This window comes from Asterias rubens, chromosome 17, assembly GCF_902459465.1.
Source record: "Asterias rubens chromosome 17, eAstRub1.3, whole genome shotgun sequence".
Lineage (NCBI taxonomy): Eukaryota > Metazoa > Echinodermata > Asteroidea > Forcipulatida > Asteriidae > Asterias > Asterias rubens.
Window position 1 is genome coordinate 9,982,384 of NC_047078.1, and position 25,027 is coordinate 10,007,410.

General features: G+C 41.2%; 1 protein-coding gene across 4 annotated transcripts in view; it reads right to left on the reverse strand.

The window, feature by feature from the left end:
- Nucleotides 1-223: 223 nt before the first annotated feature.
- The window catches only part of LOC117301655 (short transient receptor potential channel 5-like), a 33,546-nt gene continuing 8,742 nt past the window's right edge, over nt 224-25,027 (reverse strand). For all 4 annotated transcript variants that reach the window (XM_033785679.1, XM_033785680.1, XM_033785677.1 and 1 more), the window contains 10 exons: nt 24,468-24,578; nt 22,180-22,367; nt 21,022-21,164; nt 17,883-18,019; nt 13,957-14,540; nt 12,724-12,919; nt 10,967-11,194; nt 9,033-9,086; nt 4,054-4,175; nt 224-1,296 (listed from right to left, as the gene is read on the reverse strand). In XM_033785679.1, the coding sequence (XP_033641570.1) occupies nt 759-1,296; nt 4,054-4,175; nt 9,033-9,086; nt 10,967-11,194; nt 12,724-12,919; nt 13,957-14,540; nt 17,883-18,019; nt 21,022-21,164; nt 22,180-22,367; nt 24,468-24,578 (2,301 nt within the window). In that variant the 3' untranslated portion in view covers nt 224-758. The remainder of the gene's footprint in view (nt 1,297-4,053; nt 4,176-9,032; nt 9,087-10,966; nt 11,195-12,723; nt 12,920-13,956; nt 14,541-17,882; nt 18,020-21,021; nt 21,165-22,179; nt 22,368-24,467; nt 24,579-25,027) is intronic.

A 25,027-nucleotide genomic window follows, 5' to 3' on the forward strand; every position in this document is an offset into this window, starting at 1 on the left:
CTGAGGTATTTATGAATAAAGGTTTACTATTTTGACTCGAATCCAGGCTGGTCGACTATAGTGGTCGACCATTGGTGGACTATTGTGGTCGACCATTGGTGGACTATTGTGGTCGACCATTGGTTGACTATTGTGGTCGACCATTGGTGGACTATTGTGGTCGACCATTGGTCGACTATTGTGGTCGACCATTGGTGGACTATTGTGGTCGACCATTGGTGGACTATTGTGGTCGACCATTGGTGGACTATTGTGGTCGACCATTGGTCGACTATTGTGGTCGACCATTGGTCGACTATTGGTCGACCATTTTGAACCAGCCTCAGGGCCCTGGTTTATTCACTGGTCCCAATAGCCTGCTTCATTCTCACATGTGCGAAGCGCAGAGGGCAACCAGCGACACTATAGCGATCACCGCACAAGGCAATTTAGTGTTGAATACCATGGTACTGATAGTTGACTAGGCTTCCAAACGAGTCGTTCGAGAGAGTGCGTCGCTACGCATGTATGTTGCTGGTCAGAAGTCGACTAAAATGTGCGCACTCGAACTTGATCCGAGATGGCGATAGCCAATCTCTCTCATACATTTTAACATCTATAATTTTGAATTGCACAAATCAAGAAGTTGTTATTCAGTAACGAGATGACAATACATATTTCTTCTTAACACTGCTTAACACTGATCTTCCTCTCTCCTTTTTAAAACACTGGAGGTTGCAGAAACACGAAGGCAAAGACCAGAGCAACAAGAATTGTCCTCAGTAAAACATTTCTAAGGAGTGCACCGGTAATGATGTTCTTCGGGTCACTGTATTTCTCGTACTGATCTGCCCAGTTTCAAACTGTTTAACGAGCTTAACGACGATCTTCCTCACCCCTTTTTCAAATACTGGAGGTGCAGGAGAAACTGGCCGACTTGGACCAGGAGAGCTTGTCGCAGAGGCAACTGCCATCGTTGATGCTTTTGGTTCTTGAGTCTGCTCGTCCACTGGTGGCACCAGAAGGTCGGGTGGTGCCGGAAGGTCAGGTGGCGCCGGAAGGTCAGGTGGCGCTGGAGCGTCGGGAGGGGGTGAAGGTGGAGCCGACTGGGGAGGAGGGAGCTTGGCAACTGTCTGCGCCAGGGAGGACTGGAAGTCCAGTGTGTTCGCCAAGTTGTGAAAGAGATCTGAGCTGATGATGTCAGCTCTATCTGAGATGCCCGGTACGATGTCCGATTGCTTGTTGATGACGATGCAGTCGTTGGACGTGCTCACCAGTTGGTCGTGGACTTGGCACAGCTTCAGAAAGGTTTCATATCTGAAGAAAAAAAGGTTTGATGAAAACATTAAAAATAACAATAAAAGGGTTTTATATCGTGCTTCAGGTTTCAGTGCCATACATTTCCATCGGTGATGCTCAGATAGCTCCCTCGCTGCAAGCTCGGAACTTAGGGGTTATTTTTGATTCATCAATGACACTTCAACCACACATCAACAACATCGTTCGTCTGTCATCATACCACATCAGGAATATTGGTAAGATTCGTAAGTACTTGGACAAAAGCGCCACTGAAAAGATCCTTCATGCATTTGTTACTTCTCGCCTTGACAATGGCAATGCTCTTCTCTACAGTCTTCCTAACAACCAGATTTCCCGTCTTCAACGCCTCCAAAATACTGCTGCCCGCATTGTGACAATGTCTAAGAAATCCTGTTCCATCACCCCCATTCTGAAACAACTACACTGGCTCCCTATCCCTCAACGAAATATCTTCAAGCTGATGCTCATTGTCCGCAAAGCACTTAATGGCAAGGCTCCCCACTATATTTCTGAACTGCTTCAAGTTTACACTCCATCAAGAAATCTTCGATCAAGTTCCATGCTTCTTTTCATTGAACCCAAGTCTCAACACTCATGGGGAGACCGGTCTTTTTCTTCAGCTGCGCCACGCATCTGGAACTCTCTACCACTTAATCTTAGAACTTGTCTTTGTACCACAACATTCAAATCTCTTCTCAATGTCTTCTTATGTCACAGGTTTTCAAGGACTAATTTTTGTTGTGTCTGTTTTTTCTTTGTTTTGTTTTTGTTTTGTTTTGTTTTTGTTTGTTGTTGGTTTTACTGCGCCTTGAACACCCAGCAGGGTGGATATGTGCGCATTACAAGTCTTATTATTATTATTATTATTATTATTTTCAAACTCAAAGGGCTTCCAACATCATAACCCCTGGTCACTGAGCCATTTTCTTCATTCCATAAACCGTCTCAGCTCCCTGAGGAGTATTACAGCCGGTGCAACAAATATTATGCGCAACTAAGCTAAACCAATCACAAGAACCATCTCTTTGCCCTCAGAGGTACCCATTTACTCCTGGGTGGAAAGAAGCAATTACAGTTTAAAAGTGTCTTTACACTAATGCCTTTATGGGACCTAAAGCCGTGGAAGTGTCGTGGTCGAGCGGTAAGAGCACCAAATTCAAACTCTGGTGTTTCTGATCAGCAGAATGTGGGTTCGAGTCCCAGCCGTGAAGCATGTAAAAGAATAATAATAATAATAATAATAATAACCATATTTATAACGCGCCTTTTGCCAAAGGATACAAAGCACCAGTATTATTACTGCAAGGAGTGGGGCGAACTTTGAGATATAAGACCTAATCCTTAAGCACCATGTAATGGTTTACAAGGTGCTGTGGCGCAATATGCTGCCAATCCCGCCAGGAACACCGGGGCAAACCCCTTCTCTTTACGATAAGTGCACTGGGTTCTTTTACATGCGTTTACACAACACATGGGACCAACGGCTTTACGTCCCATCCGAAGGACAAAGCAATAGTTAAGTGTCTTGCTTAAGGACACAAGTGTTACGGCTGGGGATTCGAACCCACACTCTGCTGATCAGAAACACCAGAGTTTTAGTTCGGAGCTCTTAACCACTCGGCCACAACACTTCCACAAAAGAACCCAGTGCACTTATCGAAAAGAGAAGGATTTGCCCCGGTGTTCCCCGGTATGGCTGCTGTATGCGCTGTAGCACCTTGTAAATCCTTGTAACATTGTGTAAGGTGCTACATTATTTGGGTCTCATAATTTATCACTGCAATAACCTATCTTTCTAGTTTGTATAAATGTATACCCGGATGGAGCAATATTGCTTCAATATTGCTCCATCCGGGCATTTTAACACTTGCACGCGTGTCACACGCGGCGACTGATGCAACGCTCACCATGTTGGGTAAGTTAGATTTACGTGTATTAACGTCACGTCGCATAAAATGCGCATTTTCACTGCATAACGCACAGCATCAAGTTATATATAAAAACGCACGGAACGCACAGTGAAATTGCCCACAGTATGGCGCATTCAGGATTTTCAATAACATTGAAATAGAAAAGAAACCATAGTAAAATTTAATTTGAAAATCTGGAATCAGGTGAGCCAAAATAGTGTTGCTTTGATCAATTCCTCAGCCTGATATAAATAATAATAATAATATTGGATTGCTTTTTTTTAGGGGGATACAAGAATATATTGCACGAGCTACATGTATGACAATATTGCACTCTCGTCTTCGACTCGTGCAATATTGTCATAGCTCGTGCAATATATTCTTGTATCCCCCTCAAATCCATCCAATATTATATAATTAATAGCTCAAAATATCTTTTTGCATAAAACCCAACTTGGTTACGAGTAATGGGGAGAGGTTGATGGTATAAAACATTGTGAGAAACGGCTCCCTCTGAAGTGCCATAGTTTTCGGGAACGAAGTTATTTTCTATGGAATTGATTTCGAGACCTCAGATTTAGAATTTGAGGTCTCAAAATCAAGCATCTGCTGAAAGCACACAACCTTGTGTGACAATGGTAATTTTTCTTCCATTATTCATCGCCCGACCAATTGAGCTAAAACTTTCACAGGTTAGGGTATAACCTATCTCTCTGAAAGCCTTGAGTACCTTAATTGGTAAATACGTGCCCTATAAGACTTTGATATTATATAACTGACAGCCGTCGCATAGGGATCTCACTGTGATATGCGCTGTATAAGAATGGTTTAATATTATTATTACCTGAGTGCAATGAGATCGTTCTTCAAGTTACGGAGGTCGGCTTTGGAAACCTCGGCCGTGGTGCTACACTCATCAGCAGTCTTCTCTGCAACATACCGCTCAAGAAGGCGAGCGATGACTCGCTGCAAAGGAGAAAACATCAATTGTAAATAGATTGACGACAATAATAATAGTAATAATAGTAAACCGTTTTTAAAAAGCGCATTATATACGGAGTCCCAAAACGCTGTACAAAGTCAAAATAGAAAGATAAACAAAATTAGTTAGAGTTTAACAAGTGAGTTTGAGAAGGCGTACCAAAGGCGGTGCACAGACTAGGAAGAAGACATCCAGACGGTAAACCTAGAACCACTAAAAGTAATTTTGTTCAAGGGAAGAGGAGAATTCTTCAATCATCAAGAGAGGTCCAAAAGTGAGGCAAGATGGCAAAAAAGCGACTGTCCAGAACTTCCCTCTTCATCATGTTCATGACAGAGTCAGCACTGCCAACTTGTATGACATCTCCTTTACTCCAGACTTAGTATACGTGAAAAGTTACAGAAGCCTCACATGCACAAAGCTTGTGGATCAGATGGACAGCACTGCCAACTTGTATGACATCTCCTTGATTTCAGGTTATGTGAAAAGTTACAGAAGCTTCACATGAATAAAGCTTGTAGACCAGATGGACAGCGCTGCCAACTTGTATGACATCTTCTTGATTTCAGGTTATGTGAAAAGTTACAGAAGCTTCACATGAATAAAGCTTGTGGACCAGATGGACAGCGCTGCCAACTTGTATGACATCTCCTTCATTTCAGACTATATGAAAAGTTACAGAAGCCTCACATGCATAAAGCTTGTGGATCAGATGGACAGCACTGCCAACTTGTATGACATCTCCTTTATTTCAGATTACGTGAAAAGTTACAGAAGCTTCACATGAATAAAGCTTGTGGACCAGATGGACAGCGCTGCCAACTTGTATGACATCTCCTTCATTTCAGACTATATGAAAAGTTACAGAAGCTTCACATGAATAAAGCTTGTGGACCTAATGGACAGCACTACCAACTTGTATGACATCTCCTTCATTTCAGACTGTGTCAAAAGTTACAGACATGACAGAAGCTTCACATGAATAAAGCTTGTGGACCACATGGACAGCACTGCCAACTTGTATGACATCTCCTTTATTTCAGATTATGTGGAAAGTTACAGAAGCATCACATGAATAAAGCTTGTGGACCAGATGGACAGCGCTGCCAACTTGTATGACATCTCCTTCATTTCAGACTATATGAAAAGTTACAGATGCTTCACATGAATAAAGCTTGTGGACCTAATGGACAGCACTACCAACTTGTATGACATCTCCTTCATTTCAGACTATGTCAAAAGTTACAGAACCTTCACATGAATAAAGCTTGTGGACCACATGGACAGCACTGCCAACTTGTATGACATCTCCTTCATTTCAGGTTATGTGAAAAGTTACAGAAGCTTCACCTGAATAAAGCTTGTGGACCAGATGGACAGCACTGCCAACTTGTATGACATCTCCTTTATTTCAGATTATGTGAAAAGTTACAGAAGCTTCACATGAATAAAGCTTGTGGACCTAATGGACAGCACTACCAACTTGTATGACATCTCCTTTATTTCAGATTATGTGAAAAGTTACAGAAGCTTCACATGAATAAAGCTTGTGGACCTAATGGACAGCACTACCAACTTGTATGACATCTCCTTGATTTCAGACTATGTGAAAAGTTACAGAAGCTTCTCCTGAATAAAGCTTGTGGACCAGATGGACAGCACTGCCAACTTGTATGACATCTCCTTGATTTCAGACTATATGAAAAGTTACAGAAGCTTCACATGAATAAAGCTTGTGGACCGAATGGACAGCACTGCCAACTTGTACGACATCTCCTTTATTTCAAACTATGTGAAAAATTACAGAAGCTTCTCCTGAATAAAGCTTGTGGACCGAATGGACAGCACTGCAAACTTGTTTAACATCTCCTTTTTTCAGACTATGTGAAAAATTACAGAAGCTTCACCTGAATAAAGCTTATGGACCAGATGGACTTGCCGTCAATGTTATGAAAAAATGTTCTTGATCTGGATATTCTGCTGAGTCTCCTTTTGACAAAGTCGCTGCAGACCTGCGTAGTTCCACAAGATTGAAGGGATGCGAACATTACACTACTCTTCAAGAAAGGCTCAAGACTTAGTCCTATCAACTACAGGCCAGTATCACTCACAAGTCAGGTGGTGAAGATTTTGGAGAAGATTGTGTATGACCAACTCATGGAATTCATTGTTGATGATATTATCTCCTTTGAGCAACAAGGCTTCCAGAAAAAAAATGCTCCTGTGTGACGCAGCTTCTTGAATGCCTCTTTGATTGGACTCCAGCACACGACAAAGAAACTGGTGTTGACGTAATCTACTTAGATTTTCAAACGGCCTTTGACACAGTGCCCCACAAGCATCTACTGTACAAGCTTCATCATATTGGTATAAGACGCCATGCTTCAGCCTATATTGAAGGTTTCCTGAGCCGCCGTAGACAGAGAGTTGTACTCAGAAATGGAGTCTCCAACTGGACACCTGTGACAATCGGAGTTCCACAAGGATCTACGATTATGTATCCACCTCCGCAAACATGTTTGCTGATGATACTTAAAGGCACTGGACACTATTGGTAGTTGACAAAGACCAGTCTTCTCACTCTAAGGTGTATCTAAGCATATGCATAAAATAACAAACCTGTGAAAATTTGAGCTCAATTGGTCGTCGAAGTTGCGAGATATGAATGAAATAAAAAATACCCTTGTCACACGAAGTTGTGTGCTTTCAGATGCTTGATTTCGAGACTTCAAATTCTAAACTTGAGGTCTCGAAAACAAACTTCTCCCCATTACTCATTACCAAGTGAGGTTTTATGCTGATAATTATTTTGAGTAATTACCAAAAGTGTCCACTGCCTTTAAGTCTACAGTGAAATAAATGACACTACAGATTGTGACACCCTGCAGAATGACTTAAATTCTCTTGCTGAATAGTCCAAATTATGGCTGCTTGAATTTAACGCAGAGAAATGTGTTGTTCTTCGCATCAAGCAATCCCTTGACTACCATTACTCATTGAATGGAGTCTATCTACAGGAGGTTGAGGAACAGAGAGACTTGGGTATCAAAGATTGTAACACCCTATTCCCTACAAAGCACATCCAAGACATTGTGAAAAAGGCTTGACAGCAGATTGCCATGGTCAGAAGATGCTTCTCCGGATTTGATGAGGAAAAAGTCACCATCTTATACAAGTCCCTCATCCGACCGGCTCTGGCGTATGCTTCGCCTACCTGGAGCCCATTACCCAAAGGAAATATGAAATTACTAGAGAGGGTGCAGAAAAGTTGTAAGTTGGAATCTTTGCAAGAGAGGAGGACAAACACAGACCTGATTGAAACCTATAAATGTTTATGGGTTATAAAAGACATCGGCTGACAAGTTTTACTCTCTCCTCCACAAAGAACTAAGAGGATATTCAAATAATTTTTTCGTCAGAAGTACTAAAACAAAATTGGCAGGCCACTTCTTCTCAAATAGAGTGGTAAGAGTTGGCAACAGTTTGCCAGAGTCACTAATTTCTGCACCAAATGTGGCTACATTCAAGAGACAATTAAGAGTTCTGCCCACCCCGGCGAAGAGAACCAACCAACCAAGTATACCAAGTATACGTACAAGTAAGTAATATAAAAACCGATTGTCGGCATTTTTATTAATAAAGACAATGGACACAATTGGTAACTGTCAAAGACCAGTGTCCTCTCTTAGTGTATCTCAATGTATGCATAACATAACAAACCTGTGAAAATTTAAGCTCAATTGGTCGTCGAAGTTGCGAGATAATAATGAAAGAAAAAACGCCCGTGTCAAACGAAGTTGTTTGCTTTCAGATGCTTGGTCTCAAAATCAAATTCGTGGAAAATACCTTCTTTCTCGAAAACTATGTCACTTCAGAGGGAGCCGTTTCTCACAATGTTTTATACCATCAACCTCTCCCCATTACTTGTTACCAAGTAAGGTTTTATGCTAATAACTATTTTGAGTAATTACCAATAGTGTCCACTGCCTTTAATCTGGGTTTGAGCAAATAAAATTGACTAGTAGAGTGGGACTTGAACCAATGACCTGTGGATTAACTTACCGGCGCTCTCCCAACTGGCTATCCAGCAAAATGTTGCCGGTCTTTCAACGACAATATCTTTATTTACGGGTTTCAAACAAACACATTACATAAACATTTAGTCTGAGTTTGAAAAAAGGACAAATTTACTTGAGCCGGACTTGAAACAACGACCTCCTGATTTCAGGTACTGTACACATTCAATATTATCAATTATTGCCACTTTGCACGCAAGTCTCGTGCGGCGGCTGATGCCACACTATGTTGGTTGTCAATAGGTTTACGTATTGACATATGACCACCAAAATGGCGCATCCAAGATTACTCTGGTGATGACGTCAGGTGAATTGGGTCAATATACCTCATGTATTGACTTCTCTAATCTGATTGATTAAAAGTGGAGTCATGGAAATAGCTGGGCCCCTTTTTTCTGACATCACCATTAACTGTGCCCAAGGCACAGCAATCAACTGTGTCTGCCCCTGAAAATAACTGAACGGTCGCAACACACTGTATTCAAAGGTTGCTCGTGTACTGTACGCGTCATTGTACATGTACGTCTAACATTCCATTTCATGGTGCTAACTGTGACCTTTCTCTGTGAAAACCTTTACCGTAGTCAGAGTTGTTTTAACAACCCTGAAATTAGTGTACATACATGACATTTGTCAAACTGAGATATCACCATGGGCCAATAATTTCAACGGTGGCCCTTCTATGCTATTGGCTATGGTGTTGAACAAGGCATAAATATTTTTGATGTACATCATTTTTGTTACGATTTTTTAAAATGAACTTACGCCATAATTTGTCTGCTCCTCAAGTGTTCTGTTAAATCTCTTGCTTCCGTCAATCTACAAAATCAGAGTAAGATAGAGTTAAATGTAAAGTGTATAATTGTTAAGAATTAAAACACAAGTTGAACTTTCCATCTCAATGGCCTGTCTTAGTGTACACTTTCCAGTACGCCTGTCCAACACAGACTTGTGCGCTCGCACCATACGTAGCGCCTGCCACAACAACTCTGCTAAGTTGTCTTTATTTGTTGTTTAGTGAGCCATATTTTTGACCGCATGAGGCCGCTCTCAATTTAATCGCCGTTCTGTCACTTTTGTTGCGCCATAGTTTTAAGTTGCTTTAGAGGTGGATTATAAAGGCTTCTCTAAATGTCTTATTGTCTTGATGGATAAGATGTGTGTGGTGGTAATGTGTTCCAGTCTTGAATAACTATTTTGGGTATGAATGAGTAATACCCAGAAAGTGATAGTTTGACAGCGCCCTCACATGGTCAAAATAATACGGCGCATTTTAAGTTGATTTAGAGGTGGATTATAACGGCTCCTTTAAATGGCGTATTGTCTGTGATTGGTGATTGATTAGATGTCTGTGGTAGTAACGTGTTCCAGTCTTTAATAACTTTTTTGGGGTATAAATGCATACACATCCAGAAGTGATACAAATATGTTTGGGAGCGCCCTCACGCAGTTAAAAATACGGCACACTGGTCATACTCTGTGAAGACCTGAGGTTCCTATCTCTGCCTTCTTTCCACCAAAACAACCTCTGGACTCTTTTGAAAGGGTGGAGGCCCCTGCTACACCATAACAGGTTATAAGCCACCTGAACACCATTGGCCTACAACCCGAACAAATTCCTAACATTGCAAAAACTTGTGGTCACAACTTCTCGAGCCGAGGTCGGCCTGGCTATTCTACTCTATAATAACAATAATTTGTGGGGCTAATCGTCCTTACTCGCAGCTAGAGCTAAATTGCGAAGGACGCGGCTACAACATGTTCAAGAAGCAGGCATGCAAGGGCGCATTCAGCTGCCAGCCACATCAACCCATTATGACCATGGAGCACAGCCAAGATCGTAAGTGTTTGATTTTTTTCCTGAGGGAGGAAAACCGGATAGTCTGGAAAACCCTTGTGGCACAGCAGAGAACCAACGCACAACTCAACTCACATATGGCCCCGACCGGGGTCACCTTGGTGAGAGGCGAGCGCTTTACGCACAAGCCAACCGTGCCACCCAATACGTGTGTAGATGGTAAATTTGCATCTGGGATAAAGAATATTAATTTGAGTCCTGTGAAAAAATATCACAGGCATATTACTCGGGTGGGATTCGGACCCACGACCTTTGCAAATCTAGAGCAGTGTCTTACCAACTAGACTAGCCCGGTAGCTAGAGGCAGTTGGAATCCTATTCTATTCTAGAATGCCGGGGTTGTGGTTTCAATACAGTTTCTATCATTTGGATGATTTGAAATGTTTCATTATCACAAGCATTTGTGAAGAGTAAAAACCAAAATCAAATGATTTACCCCTACCACCACTGCAATTAAAGGCAGTAGACACTATTGGTAATTACTCAAAATAATTAGGAGCATCAAAACCTTGGATGGTAACTAGCAATGGAGAGCTGTTGATAGTGTAAAACATTGTGAGAAACGGCTCCCTCTGAAGTAACAAAGTTTTCAAGAAAGAAGTAATTTTCCAAATTAGATTTTGAGGTCCCGAAATCAAGCAAAGCACACAACTTCGTGTGACAAGGGTGTTTTTTCTTCCATTATTATCTTGCAACTTTGACGACCAATTGTGCTCAAATTTGTACAAGTTTGTTATTTTGTGCCTATATATGTTGAGATACACCATTAAGTGAGAATACTGGTCGTCGACAACTACCAATTAGTGACCAGTGCCTTTTTAAAACTTTAAAACAAACTTACAAATAGTCGTACTCCTTCCGTCCGTAGCCACTTATCATCGTAAATCGGCTTCATCTCCTCAACAGCAACCTCAGCCCAGCGACCCCGCTTCGAGAACAGATCAAAGATTCGCCGGAAGGCACTGGGCGTGGGTAGGAGGTTGAAAGGTGGAGGTACCCGTAGGTCATCCTGGAGGAACGTCATCCACATTGCGGTGCAGGAGAACTTCCACTGCTGGTCAGCATTCTCCTGATGCAAAAAACAAAAATTTAAGTGAGATTTTAAGTTTGCATGGCTTGTCGTGGCCAACTGGACATTCTTGCCTTGGTCATTGAGCCAATAAACATTCCATTAATATTTCTCAGCTCCCTGGGAAGTATACAACCTGGGCAACAGTAGTGCTCCAAAGACTTTTTCATACACAAATTCAACCTCTACCATCGCAGGTACCCATTCTTACCCCTAGGGATGAAGAGAAGCAGTTAAAGGCAGTGGACACTATTGGTAATTACTCAAAATAATTATTAGCATAAAACCTTTCTTGGTGACGAGTAAATGGGAGAGGCTGATGGTATTAAACCTTGTGAGAAACGGCTCCCTCTGAAGTGCCATAGCTTCCAAGAAAGAAGTAATTTTCCACAAATTTGATTTCGAGACCTCAGATTTAGAACTTGAGGTCTCGAAATAAACCATCTAAACACACACAACTTCGTGTGACAGGGGTGTTTTTTCTGTCATCACTATCTCGCAAGTTCGATGACCGATTGAGCTCAAATTTTCACAGGTTTGTTATTTTATGTTTATGTTGAGATACACCAACTGTGAAGGCTAGTCTTTGACAATTACCAATAGTGTCCACTGCCTTTAAAGTAAAGCATCTTGCCCAAGGACACAAGTGCCATGACTTGGATTCGAACCCAATGACTTAACCACAAGAGCTAGATACTCTCAACCACTCGGCCATGACACCCAACTTGGGTGGTACAATATGGACCACTGGTGCGTAAAGAGCTGGCTTCTCACTAATGTGGAAGTGTCGTGGCCGAGCAACGAATTCAAACTCTGGTGTTTCTGATCAGCAGAGTGTGGGTTTGAATCCCCAGCCGTGACACTGTGTCCTTGAGCAAGACACTTAACCATTGCTTCGTCCTTCGGATGGGAAGTAAAGCAGTTGGTCCCATGTATTGTGTAACGCATGTAAAAGAACCCAGTGCACTTATCAAAAAGAGAAGGGGTTCGCCCCGGTCTTCCTGGCTGTGGCTGCTGTATGCGCTGTAGCACCTTGTAAACCATGATAAGGTGCTAAATAATTGGGTCTCAGAGTTCATCACTGCAATAACCTATCTTTCTGAAAGTTTGTATACACTCAGCGCCTTGAGTACCTTGTTTGGTAGATACGTGCGTTATATAAGACTTCGATATTATTAATGTGACCCTGATTCGATTCTCAGCTGAGGTCCTTATTGAGGAGTTATGCATTGGGTCTCTCCTATGCTATATGCAATGTATGCCAGAGGGGTTTTTCTCAAGGCCCTCCAGTTTTCTCGATCCCCCTTCATGAAAAATCAAACACATTTCTGGTTGTGCTCCGCCGCCGTGTTCATATATTGGTTGCTGTGGCTAGATGCCAGAGGCACCCTTACATGCCAGCAGCTCAAACACGTTGTAGCCACGCCCTTCACAGTTCAGCTTCTCTGCTGCGTGTAAGAATGACTAGGCCTCCCAAATGATTAATTATAGATTTCAATAATGTAAATCACAGTAGTTATTTATTGTACCTCAATTTCGTTGTAAACGTTGCTCCATACAGCAATCAGAGCATTGAGGAGTACAATAATGACCAGGACGTAGAACGAAGCGTAGAGCAGAGAGCCGGACGTTTCTGCGACTACAGCTTCCGGGGGTAGATGTAACTCAGTCATCGGCATCATACCAAACACTGACCAGTACAGGGTAATCAAAGAATGGAAAATACTGTGGAAAGAAAAAAAAAAACAGTTTTATAAAACACAGTTTGATCCCATGTCCTGTGGGCATCTAAAAGACAGTGGACACTAGCTGCAATTGCTCAAAATAATTGTTAGCATAGAAACTGACTTGGTAACGAGCAATGGAAAGCTGTTGATAGTTAATAACATGTTGTAAAAGAGCAAGGTAATGACACTCTCAAATAATATAAGGCTTCAGGCCTGAAGAGCACAAAGAGCAATGGAGAGGCAAATGCTACGTACATGTATATGTATATCTCAATTAAAGGAACACGTTGCCTTGGATCTGTCGAGTTGGTCTTTGAAAAGCGTTTGTAACCGTTTGTTATAAAATGCATATGGTATAGAAAGATGTTTTAAAGTAGAATACAATGATCCACACACATTTGCCTCGAAATTGGGTGGTTTTCCTTTTACTTTGCGAACTAACACGGTCAGCCATTTATGGGAGTCAAAAATTTGACTCCCATAAATGGCTGACCGTGTCTGTCGACGTGGTAAAAAGAAAACCACACAATTTCGAGTGATACTTGTGTGGATCATTGTATTCTACTTTTAAAATATCTTTCTAATCATATGCATGTTATAACAAATGGTTACAAATGCTTTTCAAAGACCAACTCGACCAATCCAAGGCAACGTGTTCCTTTAAGGACAGGATAAAATGCACAGAAATACGAAAGAAAAGAGTAAGAGACATCATTAGGACAAAAATAAAACAGCTAAGTGGAGATGGGCTGAGCAAACTGCCCAAAGAAATGACAAGAGATGGACAACAAGAATAATGGATTGGCAACCAAAGGACAGGGAAAAGGAAAAGAAGTAGACAGAGAAGAAGATGGAGAGATGACATCAGGGTTTATGCAGGAACAACATCTAATCATGCATTTTATAACAAACAGTTACAAACACTTTTCAAAGACCAACTCGACCGATCCAAGGCAACGTGTTCCTTTAACACAGGCTAAATGATGATGATAATGAAGCATGTGTTTGGGTGTAACTGCCTGTTATTAAACTTACCTTGAAAAGCTGCCGATTCTGCTTTCATCCACGTAGTGCGAGTACGTCAACGTCAATCCAACAGCAAACGATCCCAGCACGGTCCCAACGACAAAAAAGAAATGGAACGTCCTGATTATCATACTAACGAGGGAGATCTGCAGTGGACCAATCAGATCGCTGATCACGCAATACGGTAACATGCGCAGAACCGTAAACGCAGTCGCCAGGGCAAACATAGCTCGCCCCATGATCTGCGGGTGATCCCAGGTCCGGTTGAGGAAGTCTTCAGTTTTGTTGTCAAAGTCAGCGGATAATAGGGTCTTATCGATAGTGTTGTATGACGTTCCCCCGCGCCCTCCAGCTCGGCGTCGTGCCGTATAGTTCATATACCTCCGCACATGCTCCTTGATCTGTCCCTTTGTCGTCTGGTTGATTTGCATCTCTGTTTTGTCGATCTCACCGATAACGTAGTCGCCAATTTCAGCGTATTTGACATCTGTGAAATTCCTCTCGACGATGGATGGCTGTAGCTCTGCGGATCTCCTGGAACGAACAGTGCCCTTGGTGGTCGTCATCAAGGCATCTGCTGCAAACGGGATTGTCTGTATGGAGTTTTTAAAAAGTAATGAGTAAAAGTTATATGAGACCTTGATTTTACAAAGTATACGAGAGCTTGATTTTACAAAGTATACGAGAGTTTGATTTTACAAAGTATACGAGAGCTTGATTTTACAAAGAGGTAAGGCTGGTCTAAGGAAACTAAAGAATTGTTTAGTTTGGCTACAAAAACTCGTAAGGTAGGTGTGTTTAAGTTGAAATACTTAGGTCATTAAACTTAATGGATGAGCAGTTAATCTGCCAGGGCAGTCAGCAGCCCCTCCCGGTTTGTGCATGATCCACTGTCATTGAAAAGGGAATAACATGGAGATAACAGGTGTGAGTCGCTAGAGGAAAAGTTATGTTCTGGTCTCTATCTCTAATCACAATTTGATTTTTCAGAAATTTTTGGAGCTTCTTGAGTTATCATTTTCCTGTGAACTACATTGGGTGCGTTCGATTAGCTTCCCTGTGTCGACCCCGCAGTGCTCAATCAAGTGAGCCCCTGCCCTGCGCTAAACTAATGATCACTCACCCTCTTGTGGTGACGTCATGCACCTGGGGCCAGCCCCAAGTGACCCGTCCCACAAGCAGGGCACTTGGGGCTGACCCAGGAAAGCCCCTGGAATGACGTCCGAGTTAATTGAACGTACCGGGGGCAGACCGGGATAGACCTAGGCAAGCCAATTGAACGCACCCATAAAAAACACAGCCGAGTTCACCTATAGATGACAAACTCGGTCCGTACTGGATTATATCGTTGCTACAATCAGGGGTGAGAGTCATTACTAACGAAAAAGTCTGAAACTTGCAGACTTGGATACAAATTCAAAGGTATGTTGAAATGTTGGCATTTCTACTGTTTGGTAACCCTCAGGGTTATAGATTCCAAGGAGCCTTTGGAAACAGTATCCAAAGCACTAGAAAAGTAGACAAATGAGCAGGATTTCTCTATTTGTGGAAAAAAATATTGTCTGATTTTCTTCACCAGGCCGACATAAAAAAGATTGAGTTCAGCCAAAAGACTGAAAAATCTCTTTCCTGTACAATCCCGGCCAAAATGTTTCCCCTGGGCCACCCATTCCTAACGTTACATAAAGCCATTCCATGCCCACAATTCCCCCTAACAATAAACATTCTCTCCCCCATCCCCCGTCCCCCCACTCAATGATTTCTGTCTCAGGGAAATGCACAAAAGCATTATGCTTAAACCTTTTTCCCTGCATGTTGACAAGCACGTTCAATTCTCTAGTTATTAAAGGCAGTGGACACTTTTGGTAATTACCCAAAATAATTATCAGCACAAAACCTCACTTGGTAACGAGTAATGAGGAGAGGTTGATAGTATAAAACTTTGTGAGAAACGGCTCCCTCTGAAGTGCCATAGTTTTCGAGAAAGAAGTAATTTTCCACGAATTTGATTTTGAGACCTCAGGTTTAGAACTTGAGGTGTCGAAATCAAGCATAGAAAGCACACAACTTCGTGTGACATGGGTGTTTTTCCTTTCATTATTATCTCGCAACTTCTACGACTGATTGAGCTCAAATTTTCACAAGTTTGTTATTCTATGCGTGAGATACACCAAGTGAGAAGATTTGTCTTTGACATTTACCAATAGTGTCCACTGTCTTTAAACCTTTTTCCCTGCATGTTGACAAGCACATTCTTTTCTCTAGTTAATAACTTTGAAATTTCTATACATTGTACGGCTTTTAAATTATGTGGTATCCATCTTTCATTATTATACTCATTGTTATTTGTTTTCAACTCAATGCTTAAAGGTAGTAGACACTATTGGTTATTGTCAGAGACTAGCCTTCACAGTTGGTATATCTCAACATATGCATAAAATAACTAACCTGTGAAAATTTGAGCTCAATCGGTCATCGTAGTTGCGAGATAATAATGAAAGAAAAAAACGCCCTTGTCACACAAAGTTGTGTGAGTTTAGATGGTTGATTTCGAGACCTCAAGTTCTACATGTAAATCTGAGGTCTCGAAATCAAATTCAGGGAAAATTACTTCTTTCTCAAAAAAATACGTCACTTCAGAGGGAGCCGTTTCTCACAATGTTTTATACCATCAACCTCTCCCCATTACTCGTCACCAAGAAAGGTTTTATGCTAAAAAATATTTTGAGTAATTACCAATAGTGTCCACTGCCTTTAAACAATAAATAACGAAATTTGTTTTGAAACGCTGCAATTTGAGATGTTTTTTGTGTCCAAATTTGTGCACTCTATATGCAGTAAATAAATACCAATGTTGTACCTTCTTTATAAGTAAGAAATTCAACCTGTAAACCATAAAGGAAATTGTTATTGTCGACGTGAAAAATAAATGTCCACTGAATTGAATTGAACACAAAAGACCGCGCAATCAGAACCAACATTGACCGCGGGTCTGAGAGAGGCGATCGCGTTGCCTGTATTCAAAAGCCTCCTCAAGACATTTCTGTTTCCCCACCCATCCTAGTTTGTTTGTTTTTCTTTTGTTGTCATAGTCTCATGTAAAGCGCTCTGTTCTCCGTAGAGTGCTATATAAATGCTTCTTCTTCTTCTTCTTATTATTATTATTATTATTATTTCATTTTATCACAGCATGCAAAAGAAAGATCTCATTTTCCTTTGTGCCGGTAACTCCTTGAGTCGGGCTACGTCCCGTAGCCTTAGATCTCAAGGGTCTTTCTCAGGATCCTCGCTGTTCCCAAAAGCGCTGCCTTCTGTAACAGATCTACCTCACATTTGTCCCTATTTCATCTAGAAGTTTCCCCAGTGCTTTGGGAATGGTGCCAAGTGCTCCAACCACCACGGGGACTACTTTGACCTTTACCTGCCAAATCTTACGAAGTTCCCTGGCCAGGTCCTGGTACTTCTCGATCTTTTCCATCTCCTTCGAAGCTACCCTTATATCACCTGGCACCGCTATGTCAATGAGATGACACATCTTCTTCGTCTTATCTAATAGCCCAACATCCGGACGCCTATGTTGTATAACATGATCGGTCTGAATGTTAAAGTCCCATAGGATCTTGACCTGGTCGGTCTCTACAACTTTCTCCGGAACATGGTCGTACCATTTCGCAAGCACTTTGACACCATACTTCTTACACAGATCCCAGTGAATCACCTTAGCCAGCTTGTCATGTCTTCCTTTGTACTCCGTCTGGGCCATCTTACTGCATTCGCTATCCTTGCCTTCATTACATTTGTCCTTAGAGACTGGTCTTGCGCCGCAGTAATCAAGCCCTCTGTTTCCTTCTAAATTATTATTATTATTATTGAAAGGGGGCAGAGGGGCCCAACGAGATATAGCCGGGGTTGTAGAACAGTGGAATTTTACGTACCATGTAAGCGATGATTTCAAAGACTACGCCAACCAGAAACATGAGGATGATGACGGTATCCCTGAGATGTTCCCACTGGGTCATGACCGTTGTGAACCCTCTAGCTGCGATGCACTCAATCTCCCTCCACATCATACCTACATATACGAGGGGGAAATAAAATTATGAGTGATTACCAAGAAACTTATCTTCTTTAAAGGCACTGGACACTATTGGTAATTACAAATATTTGTTAGCATAACAACTGTTGATAGAACAAAACATTGTGAGAAACGGCGCCCTCTTAAGAAAGAACTAATTTCTCACTAAAATATTTAAATTTGAGACCTCAGTATTGAATTCGAGACCTCAGTATTGAATTCGAGACCTCAGTATTGAATTCGAGACCTCAGTATTGAATTTGAGACCTCACAGTATTGAATTTGAGACCTCAGTATTGAATTCGAGACCTCAGTATTGAATTTGAGACCTCAGTAGTGAATTCGAGACCTCAGTATTGAATTCGAGACCTCAGTATTGAATTCGAGACCTCTGTATTGAATTCGAGACCTCTGTATTGAATTTGAGACCTCAGTATTGAATTTGAGACCTCAGTAGTGAATTCGAGACCTCAGTATTGAATTCGAGACCTCAGTATTGAATTCGAGACCTCAGTATTGAATTCGAGACCTCAGTATTGAATTTGAGACCTCAGTATTGAATTTGAGACCTCAGTATTGAATTCGAGACCTCTGTATTGAATTTGAGACCTCAGTATTGAATTTGAGACCTCAGCTTAGGTCTCCAATTCTGAAAGCATCTGAAAGCACACAACTTGAGCGACAAGAGTGTTTTTTATACCATTATTCTCTATTAACCTCGACGACCAATTGTTTTTTTTTCTTCATGCATTTGTTTGAGTAACTCCAAGTGAGAAGACTGGACTTTGACAACTACCAAACATGTCCAGTGTCTACGTTCAGTGTCATTAGTCATTACAGGCTTTCCTGTGTACGATCTCCAGATGTTTTGATCCAATGGCAAGTTGCACCAGGTGATAAAGGGAGGACAACCTCTTTAAAAACGTCTCTATAACAAGGTCGAGATGTCCTGGGGCCGATTTCCACAGAACTATTAAGTGATTTGTTTTGTGACGTTGCAGTTTTCTTAACTGAATCCCAGTTTTAAGATAATCCATATTATCTCTAAGTGAAATCGAGCAGTGGGCCTACGGCTGTAGTGTCTACCACAATTCCTCTGTAAAAAGGTTTTTCACCCGCTCTCTCATAAGTCACTGGGCGGGTGTGTCAAATCCCTCGCAGCTGGCACAACATCCCCACTGTCGCATTAAAACAATATTTACACAGGATACATAAAACAGCTCAGAGGCCGTTTTACATGATCCTGTTAAAGGCACTGGACACCTTTTTGGTAATTGTCAAAGACCAGTTTTCCCACTTGGTGTATCTCAGCATTGAAGCACAAAAAAGCTATGGAAATTTTAACTCAATTGCAAGATAATAATGGCAGAAAAAACACCCTTTTCACAAGAAGTTGTTTGCTTTCAGATGCTTGATTTGGTACCTCAAAATGTAATTCTGAGGTTTTTAAATCAAATTAAAACATTTTAGTGGAAAATTACTTCTTTTTCAAAAACTACATTACTACGGGATGTTTTTGAGAATGTTTTATACTATCAACAGCTCTCCATTGCTAGTTACGAAGTATGTTTTTATGCTAACAATAATTTTAAGTAATTACCAATAGTGTCTTTAAAGACAAAGGACACTATTGGTAATTGTCAAAGACCAGTCTTCTCACTTGGTGTATCTCAACATATGCATAAAATAACAAACCTGTGAAAGTTTGAGCTTGATTGGTCTTCGGAGTTGCCAGATAACTATGAAAGAAAAAACACCCTTGTCACACGAACTTGTGTGCTTTCAGATGCTTGATTTCGAGACCTCAAATTCTAAACTTGAGGTCTCGAAATCAAATTCATGGAAAATTACTTCTTTCTCGAGAACTATGTCACTTCAGAGGGAGCCGTTTCTCACAATGTTTTATACTATCAACCTCTCTCCATTACTTGTTACCAAGTGAGGTTTTATGCCGATAATTATTGTGACTAATTACCAATAGTGTCCACTGCCTTTAAGAGTATTAACCTAGAAACGTATCTTCTGTAAGCCTCCGTTCGGTGTCATACTACAGGCTTTCCTGTGTACGATCTCCAGATGTTTTGATCCAATGCCAAGTCGCACCAGGTGATATTAAAAAGGGAGGACATCCTCTTCAAAAACTTCCTTATAATGCAGGTCGAGATGTCCTGGGGCTGATTTTACATAGCACTAAGAGTAATCTTAATAAGTGTTGTCAGTGTTGCCATAGTGATTTGTGAATCCCAGTTAAGATAATAAATCTTAATCTCTTTGTGAAATTGAGCCAAGAACCGACAATTCCACCGTAAAAAGGTCTTTCACCGACTCTCATGAGTCACTGGGCGGGAGTGTCAAATCCCATCGCAGCTGGCACTACAATGTACATCCCTACTGTCTCAATAAAAAATATTTATAAAGGATACAAGCATAAGCTCAGGGGCTGTTTTACATCAGGATCCTGTTAAAGGCACTGGACACTATTGGTAATTACCCAAAATAATTATCAGCATAAAACCTCACTTGGTAACGAGTAATGGGGAGAGGTTGATGGTATAAACATTGTGAGAAACGGCATCCTCTGAAGTGCCATAGTTTTCGAGAAAGAAGTAATTTTCCACGAATTTGATTTCGAGACCTCAGATTTAGAACTTGAGGTCCCTAAATCAACCATCTAAACGCACACACAAGGGTGTTTTTTCTTTCATTATTATCTCGCAAGTTCGATGACCGATTGCGCTCAAATTTTCACAGGTTTGTTATTTTATGCATATGTTGAGATACACCAAGTGTGAAGGCAAGTCTTTGACAATTACCAATAGTGTCCACTGCCTTTAAAGGCACTGGACACCTTTGGTAATTACTCAAATAATAGTTACCAAAAAAACTTACTTGGTAACAAGCAATGGAGAGCTGTTGATAGTACAAAACAAAAAGTATCAAAACCCTTTCAACAAACATGACAAATGACATTTACAGACAAACAGAATAAATGATATTACCTAGAATCCAGAGCAGTGCAGCCACGTTGTAGGGCCGAGTGAAGCTGAGGTTGTGAGCCGTTCCGCTATCGTTAACCGCTTCCCAGGTTAGTAAGGTCACGAAGGTCAGATCAGCCGCTAGATACATGATGAACATCACAATGCTGTAGGCAGGGTGAAAAACATACATTGAATTATTAGTACAGTAATCTTCGGCATGCACAAGGGGGATCTGATTGCACTCTGCGTTAATATCTTGGAATGGCCAGACCATGAAATCATTACGTTTGCTTTAAAAGGGTGTGGCAATATAACTCCTCGGTGGCATGGTTGGCTTGTGCTTAAAGCGCTCGCCTCTCACCAAAACGACTCCGGTTCGATTTCCGGCCAGCCATATGTGAGTTGAGTTGTGCGTTGGTTCTCTGCTGTGCCATGAGGGTTTTCCCAGACTATCCGGTTTTCCTCCACCAGGAAAAAAATCAAGTTGATGTGGCTGGCAGCCAACGGCTCCAAAATACTGCTGCCCGCATTGTGACACTGTCTAGAAAATCCTAGTGTTCTATCACCCCCATTCTGAAACAACTACACTGGCTCCCTATCTCTCAACGAATCATCTTCAAGCTGATGCTCATTGTCCACAAAGCTCTTAATGGCAAGGCTCCCCACTATATTTCTGAACTGCTTCAAGTTTACACTCCATCAAGGAATCTTCGATCAAGTTCTATGCTTCTCCTCATTGAACCCAAGTCTCGACACTCATGGGGTGACAGGTCTTTTTCTTCAGCCGCCCCACGCATCTGGAACTCTCTACCACTTAATCTTCGATCTTGTCTTTGTACTGCAAAATTCAAGTCTCTTCTCAAAACTTATCTTATGTCACAGGTTTTCAATGACTAATTTTGTTGTGTCTGTTTTTTTGTGTGTTGTGTTTTGTCTTTGGTTTTACTGCACCTTGAACACCCAGCAGGGTGGATATGTGCACATTACAAGTCTTATTATTATTATTATAGACGCCCTTGCATGCCTGCTTCTCGAACACGTTGTAGCCGCATCCTTCGCAATTCAGCTCTTAGCTGCGAGTAAGGACGATTAGCCCTCCCAAATTATTATTATAAATATTACTATTAAACTGTATAAAAGACCCCCAAAAGACTTTCAGATATAATTGATAATACTTACGGAATTCTGACGAAGGTTTTTATTTTCTGTCTGTCGGAATAAACATGGAGTACAGCGAGGAAGGGGTAGAGAAGAAAGAGTAGAGCAAAGAGAAAAGTTCGGTAGACGGCAGACTTGTCTCTGACGAAGAGAAGTCGTTTGTAGAACTGGCTTATGATGACTTGCTGACAGTTTGGATGAGCGATGAACTGGGCAAGAAATTGGAAAATACAAAACAAATTACGGAACAATGTACAGAATTGGTTTTAGCTAACAAAACAGTTACTGGCAGTGTAAGCTGGCAGTGTACATGTAAGCACTTTATGTGGTCCATACATAAACTGACAAAACTACACATGAGTACACGTATCAAATTGATTGGCCATATGGGTCACGAGAAAACAGTGAAAAAGCGATTACCCTTTTGCTGCTGACAACACCAGAGTTTTGGTTTGATGAACCAGACCAGTCTGCGACAAAGCACTCACATGCATTCGATATAACAATAATAAAAAAAGAGTGGCTTCTTATTTAGCAGGCATATCCATCACTCAGTCCTGCTGAAGGCGCTTTAACATACATTCATAAATACCTAAGACAGTTTATCCATTCTGATTGGTCGAGAGGGCATCACGAGGGGTTTTTGAACGGATGATATAACACCAGTAAAAAGTGATGATACATGGGCGTGACACGCGAGCTTGCACCTGTTCTTATAAGACAGTTTCTTCATTCCTATTGGTCGAGAGCAATGGCTAAAAAAGTTGTGCCACATCACGCGATACGCGCACAGCATTCCCTTATAAGGAGTTGTTTACCAGAGGGCGGCTGAGGTCTTTACCATTTCATAGCTGGAGGGGTGTTGTGTTGAAAGAAATCATTTAACAATTATAATTTTTGCATTTATTTTTAAAAAAGTGTTGATGTTTTTGACCGAAAAGGTATTTATGAATGGGAATCAAAGTGTGTTGAATCGGTTTTCAACTAGTTTTAAACCCGCCGGGACCTGGGGTGGATTTCACAATGGTAGTCCTAACTTAGGACTAGTCCTAGGCAATGCTAAGAGATAGGACTGGTCCTAAGTGAGGACCAGTAACTCATCCTAACTTAGGACTGGTCCCATCTCTTAGCATTGCCTAGGACTAGTCCTAAGTTAGGACTACCTTTGTGAAATCCACCCCTGGTTCCTTATAATTTACCTCAACGATCGTCTCGGTAAAATGATCAAGAACCAGTCCAAGAAAACCTCTTCACCACACATTGATCCCCTTTGTATTTCCAGCAAGGTGGACTACGTTAGAATTACAAGACCTACTCCTTTAACATAGCACCATGTAATGGTTTACAAAATGCAGCGACGCAATATGCTGCCAATCAAATCAAGAACAATGGAGGCGAACTACTTATCTTTTCAATACTAGTGCACTTGGTTCTTTTATGTGCATTAAACAACACACAGGACCAATGGCTTTTGTCCCATCCAAAGGACAAAGCAATAATGGTTACATAAGTGTCTTGCTCAGGGACACAAGATCGTCGAGGTAAACTACTAGGACTTGAACCCACACTCTTCTGATCAGAAACCCCAGAGCTTGATGAGGAGACCAGTGCTCTTAAAGGGAAGGTAAACAATTGGTAATTGTCAAAGACCAGTCTTCTCACTTGGTGTATCCCAAAATAAGCATAAAATAACAAATTGGTAGAGAAAATGATGAGAGAAAAAACACCCTTGTTGGACGAATTTGTGTGCTTTCAGAAGGAAATAAAAAAAAGACTTCTGGCTAGAAGTCTTTTTTATGATTTTCGTGAGAAATTGTCTCTTTCTCAAAATCTATGCTACTTCGTTTTGCACAAAGTTTTAATACTATCAACAACTCTCCAATGCTCGTTACAAAGTCAGTGTTTAAGTTAATATTTGTTTGGAGTAATTACCAAACGTGTACCATCCCTTTAACCGCTAGGCCACGACATGGATGAGCTTGAGTCCAGTGAGCTTGTCCACTCTGCGACAGAGCATTCACATGATCCCGATGTAGACCTTGTTAATGCAACGTCAAAGCCCAAATTATTTGCCCAATGTGGTTGGGAAAGCCATGCGTGCAAATCAAAAACAGATGGCCACAGTTTGTAGTTCTAAATGATACACAAATATTCCAAAATATGTTTTGAATTTGTTGGAAACAAATCATAATAGAGATACTTCAGCAAACGAATAATGACAGACAATAATAAATTTGTTTTAACACGAGTGTTTTGCTAACAACCGGCTGGCCATTATCAACAGTAGAAAGGGATGTTTACTTCCTTACCTTTTGCAATCCCAGATCGAGGGCGCGTGATATCTTAGGTAGAGGTGAATGTGAAGTCTCTTCACTACTCATTGGGTTGTCTTCATCAGGGTGGGACAGGACCGTCATAATCTGCAAGCGTAACAAAATCATCACTAAGTATTTACAAATAATATTATTGATAATATTTAAAGGAACACGTTGCCTTGGAGCGGTCGAGTTGGTCTTTGAAAAGTGTTTGTAACCATTTGTTATAAAATGCATGTGGTTGGAAAACTATGTATTTGTAAGTAAAATACAATGATCCACACAAACATGCCTGGAAATTGCGTGGTTTTCCTTTTCCCTCGTCGACTAACACGGTCGGCCACTTTTTGGGAGTCAAATTTTTGACTCCCATAAATGGACGACCGTGTTAGTTCGCAAAGCAAAAGGAAAACCACGCAATTTCGAGGCATATTTGTGTGGATCATTATATTCTACTTTTAAAACATCTTTCCAACTATATGCATTTCATAACAAACAGTTACAAATGCTTTTTATAGGCCAACTCGTCCGATCCAAGGCAACGTGTTCCTTTA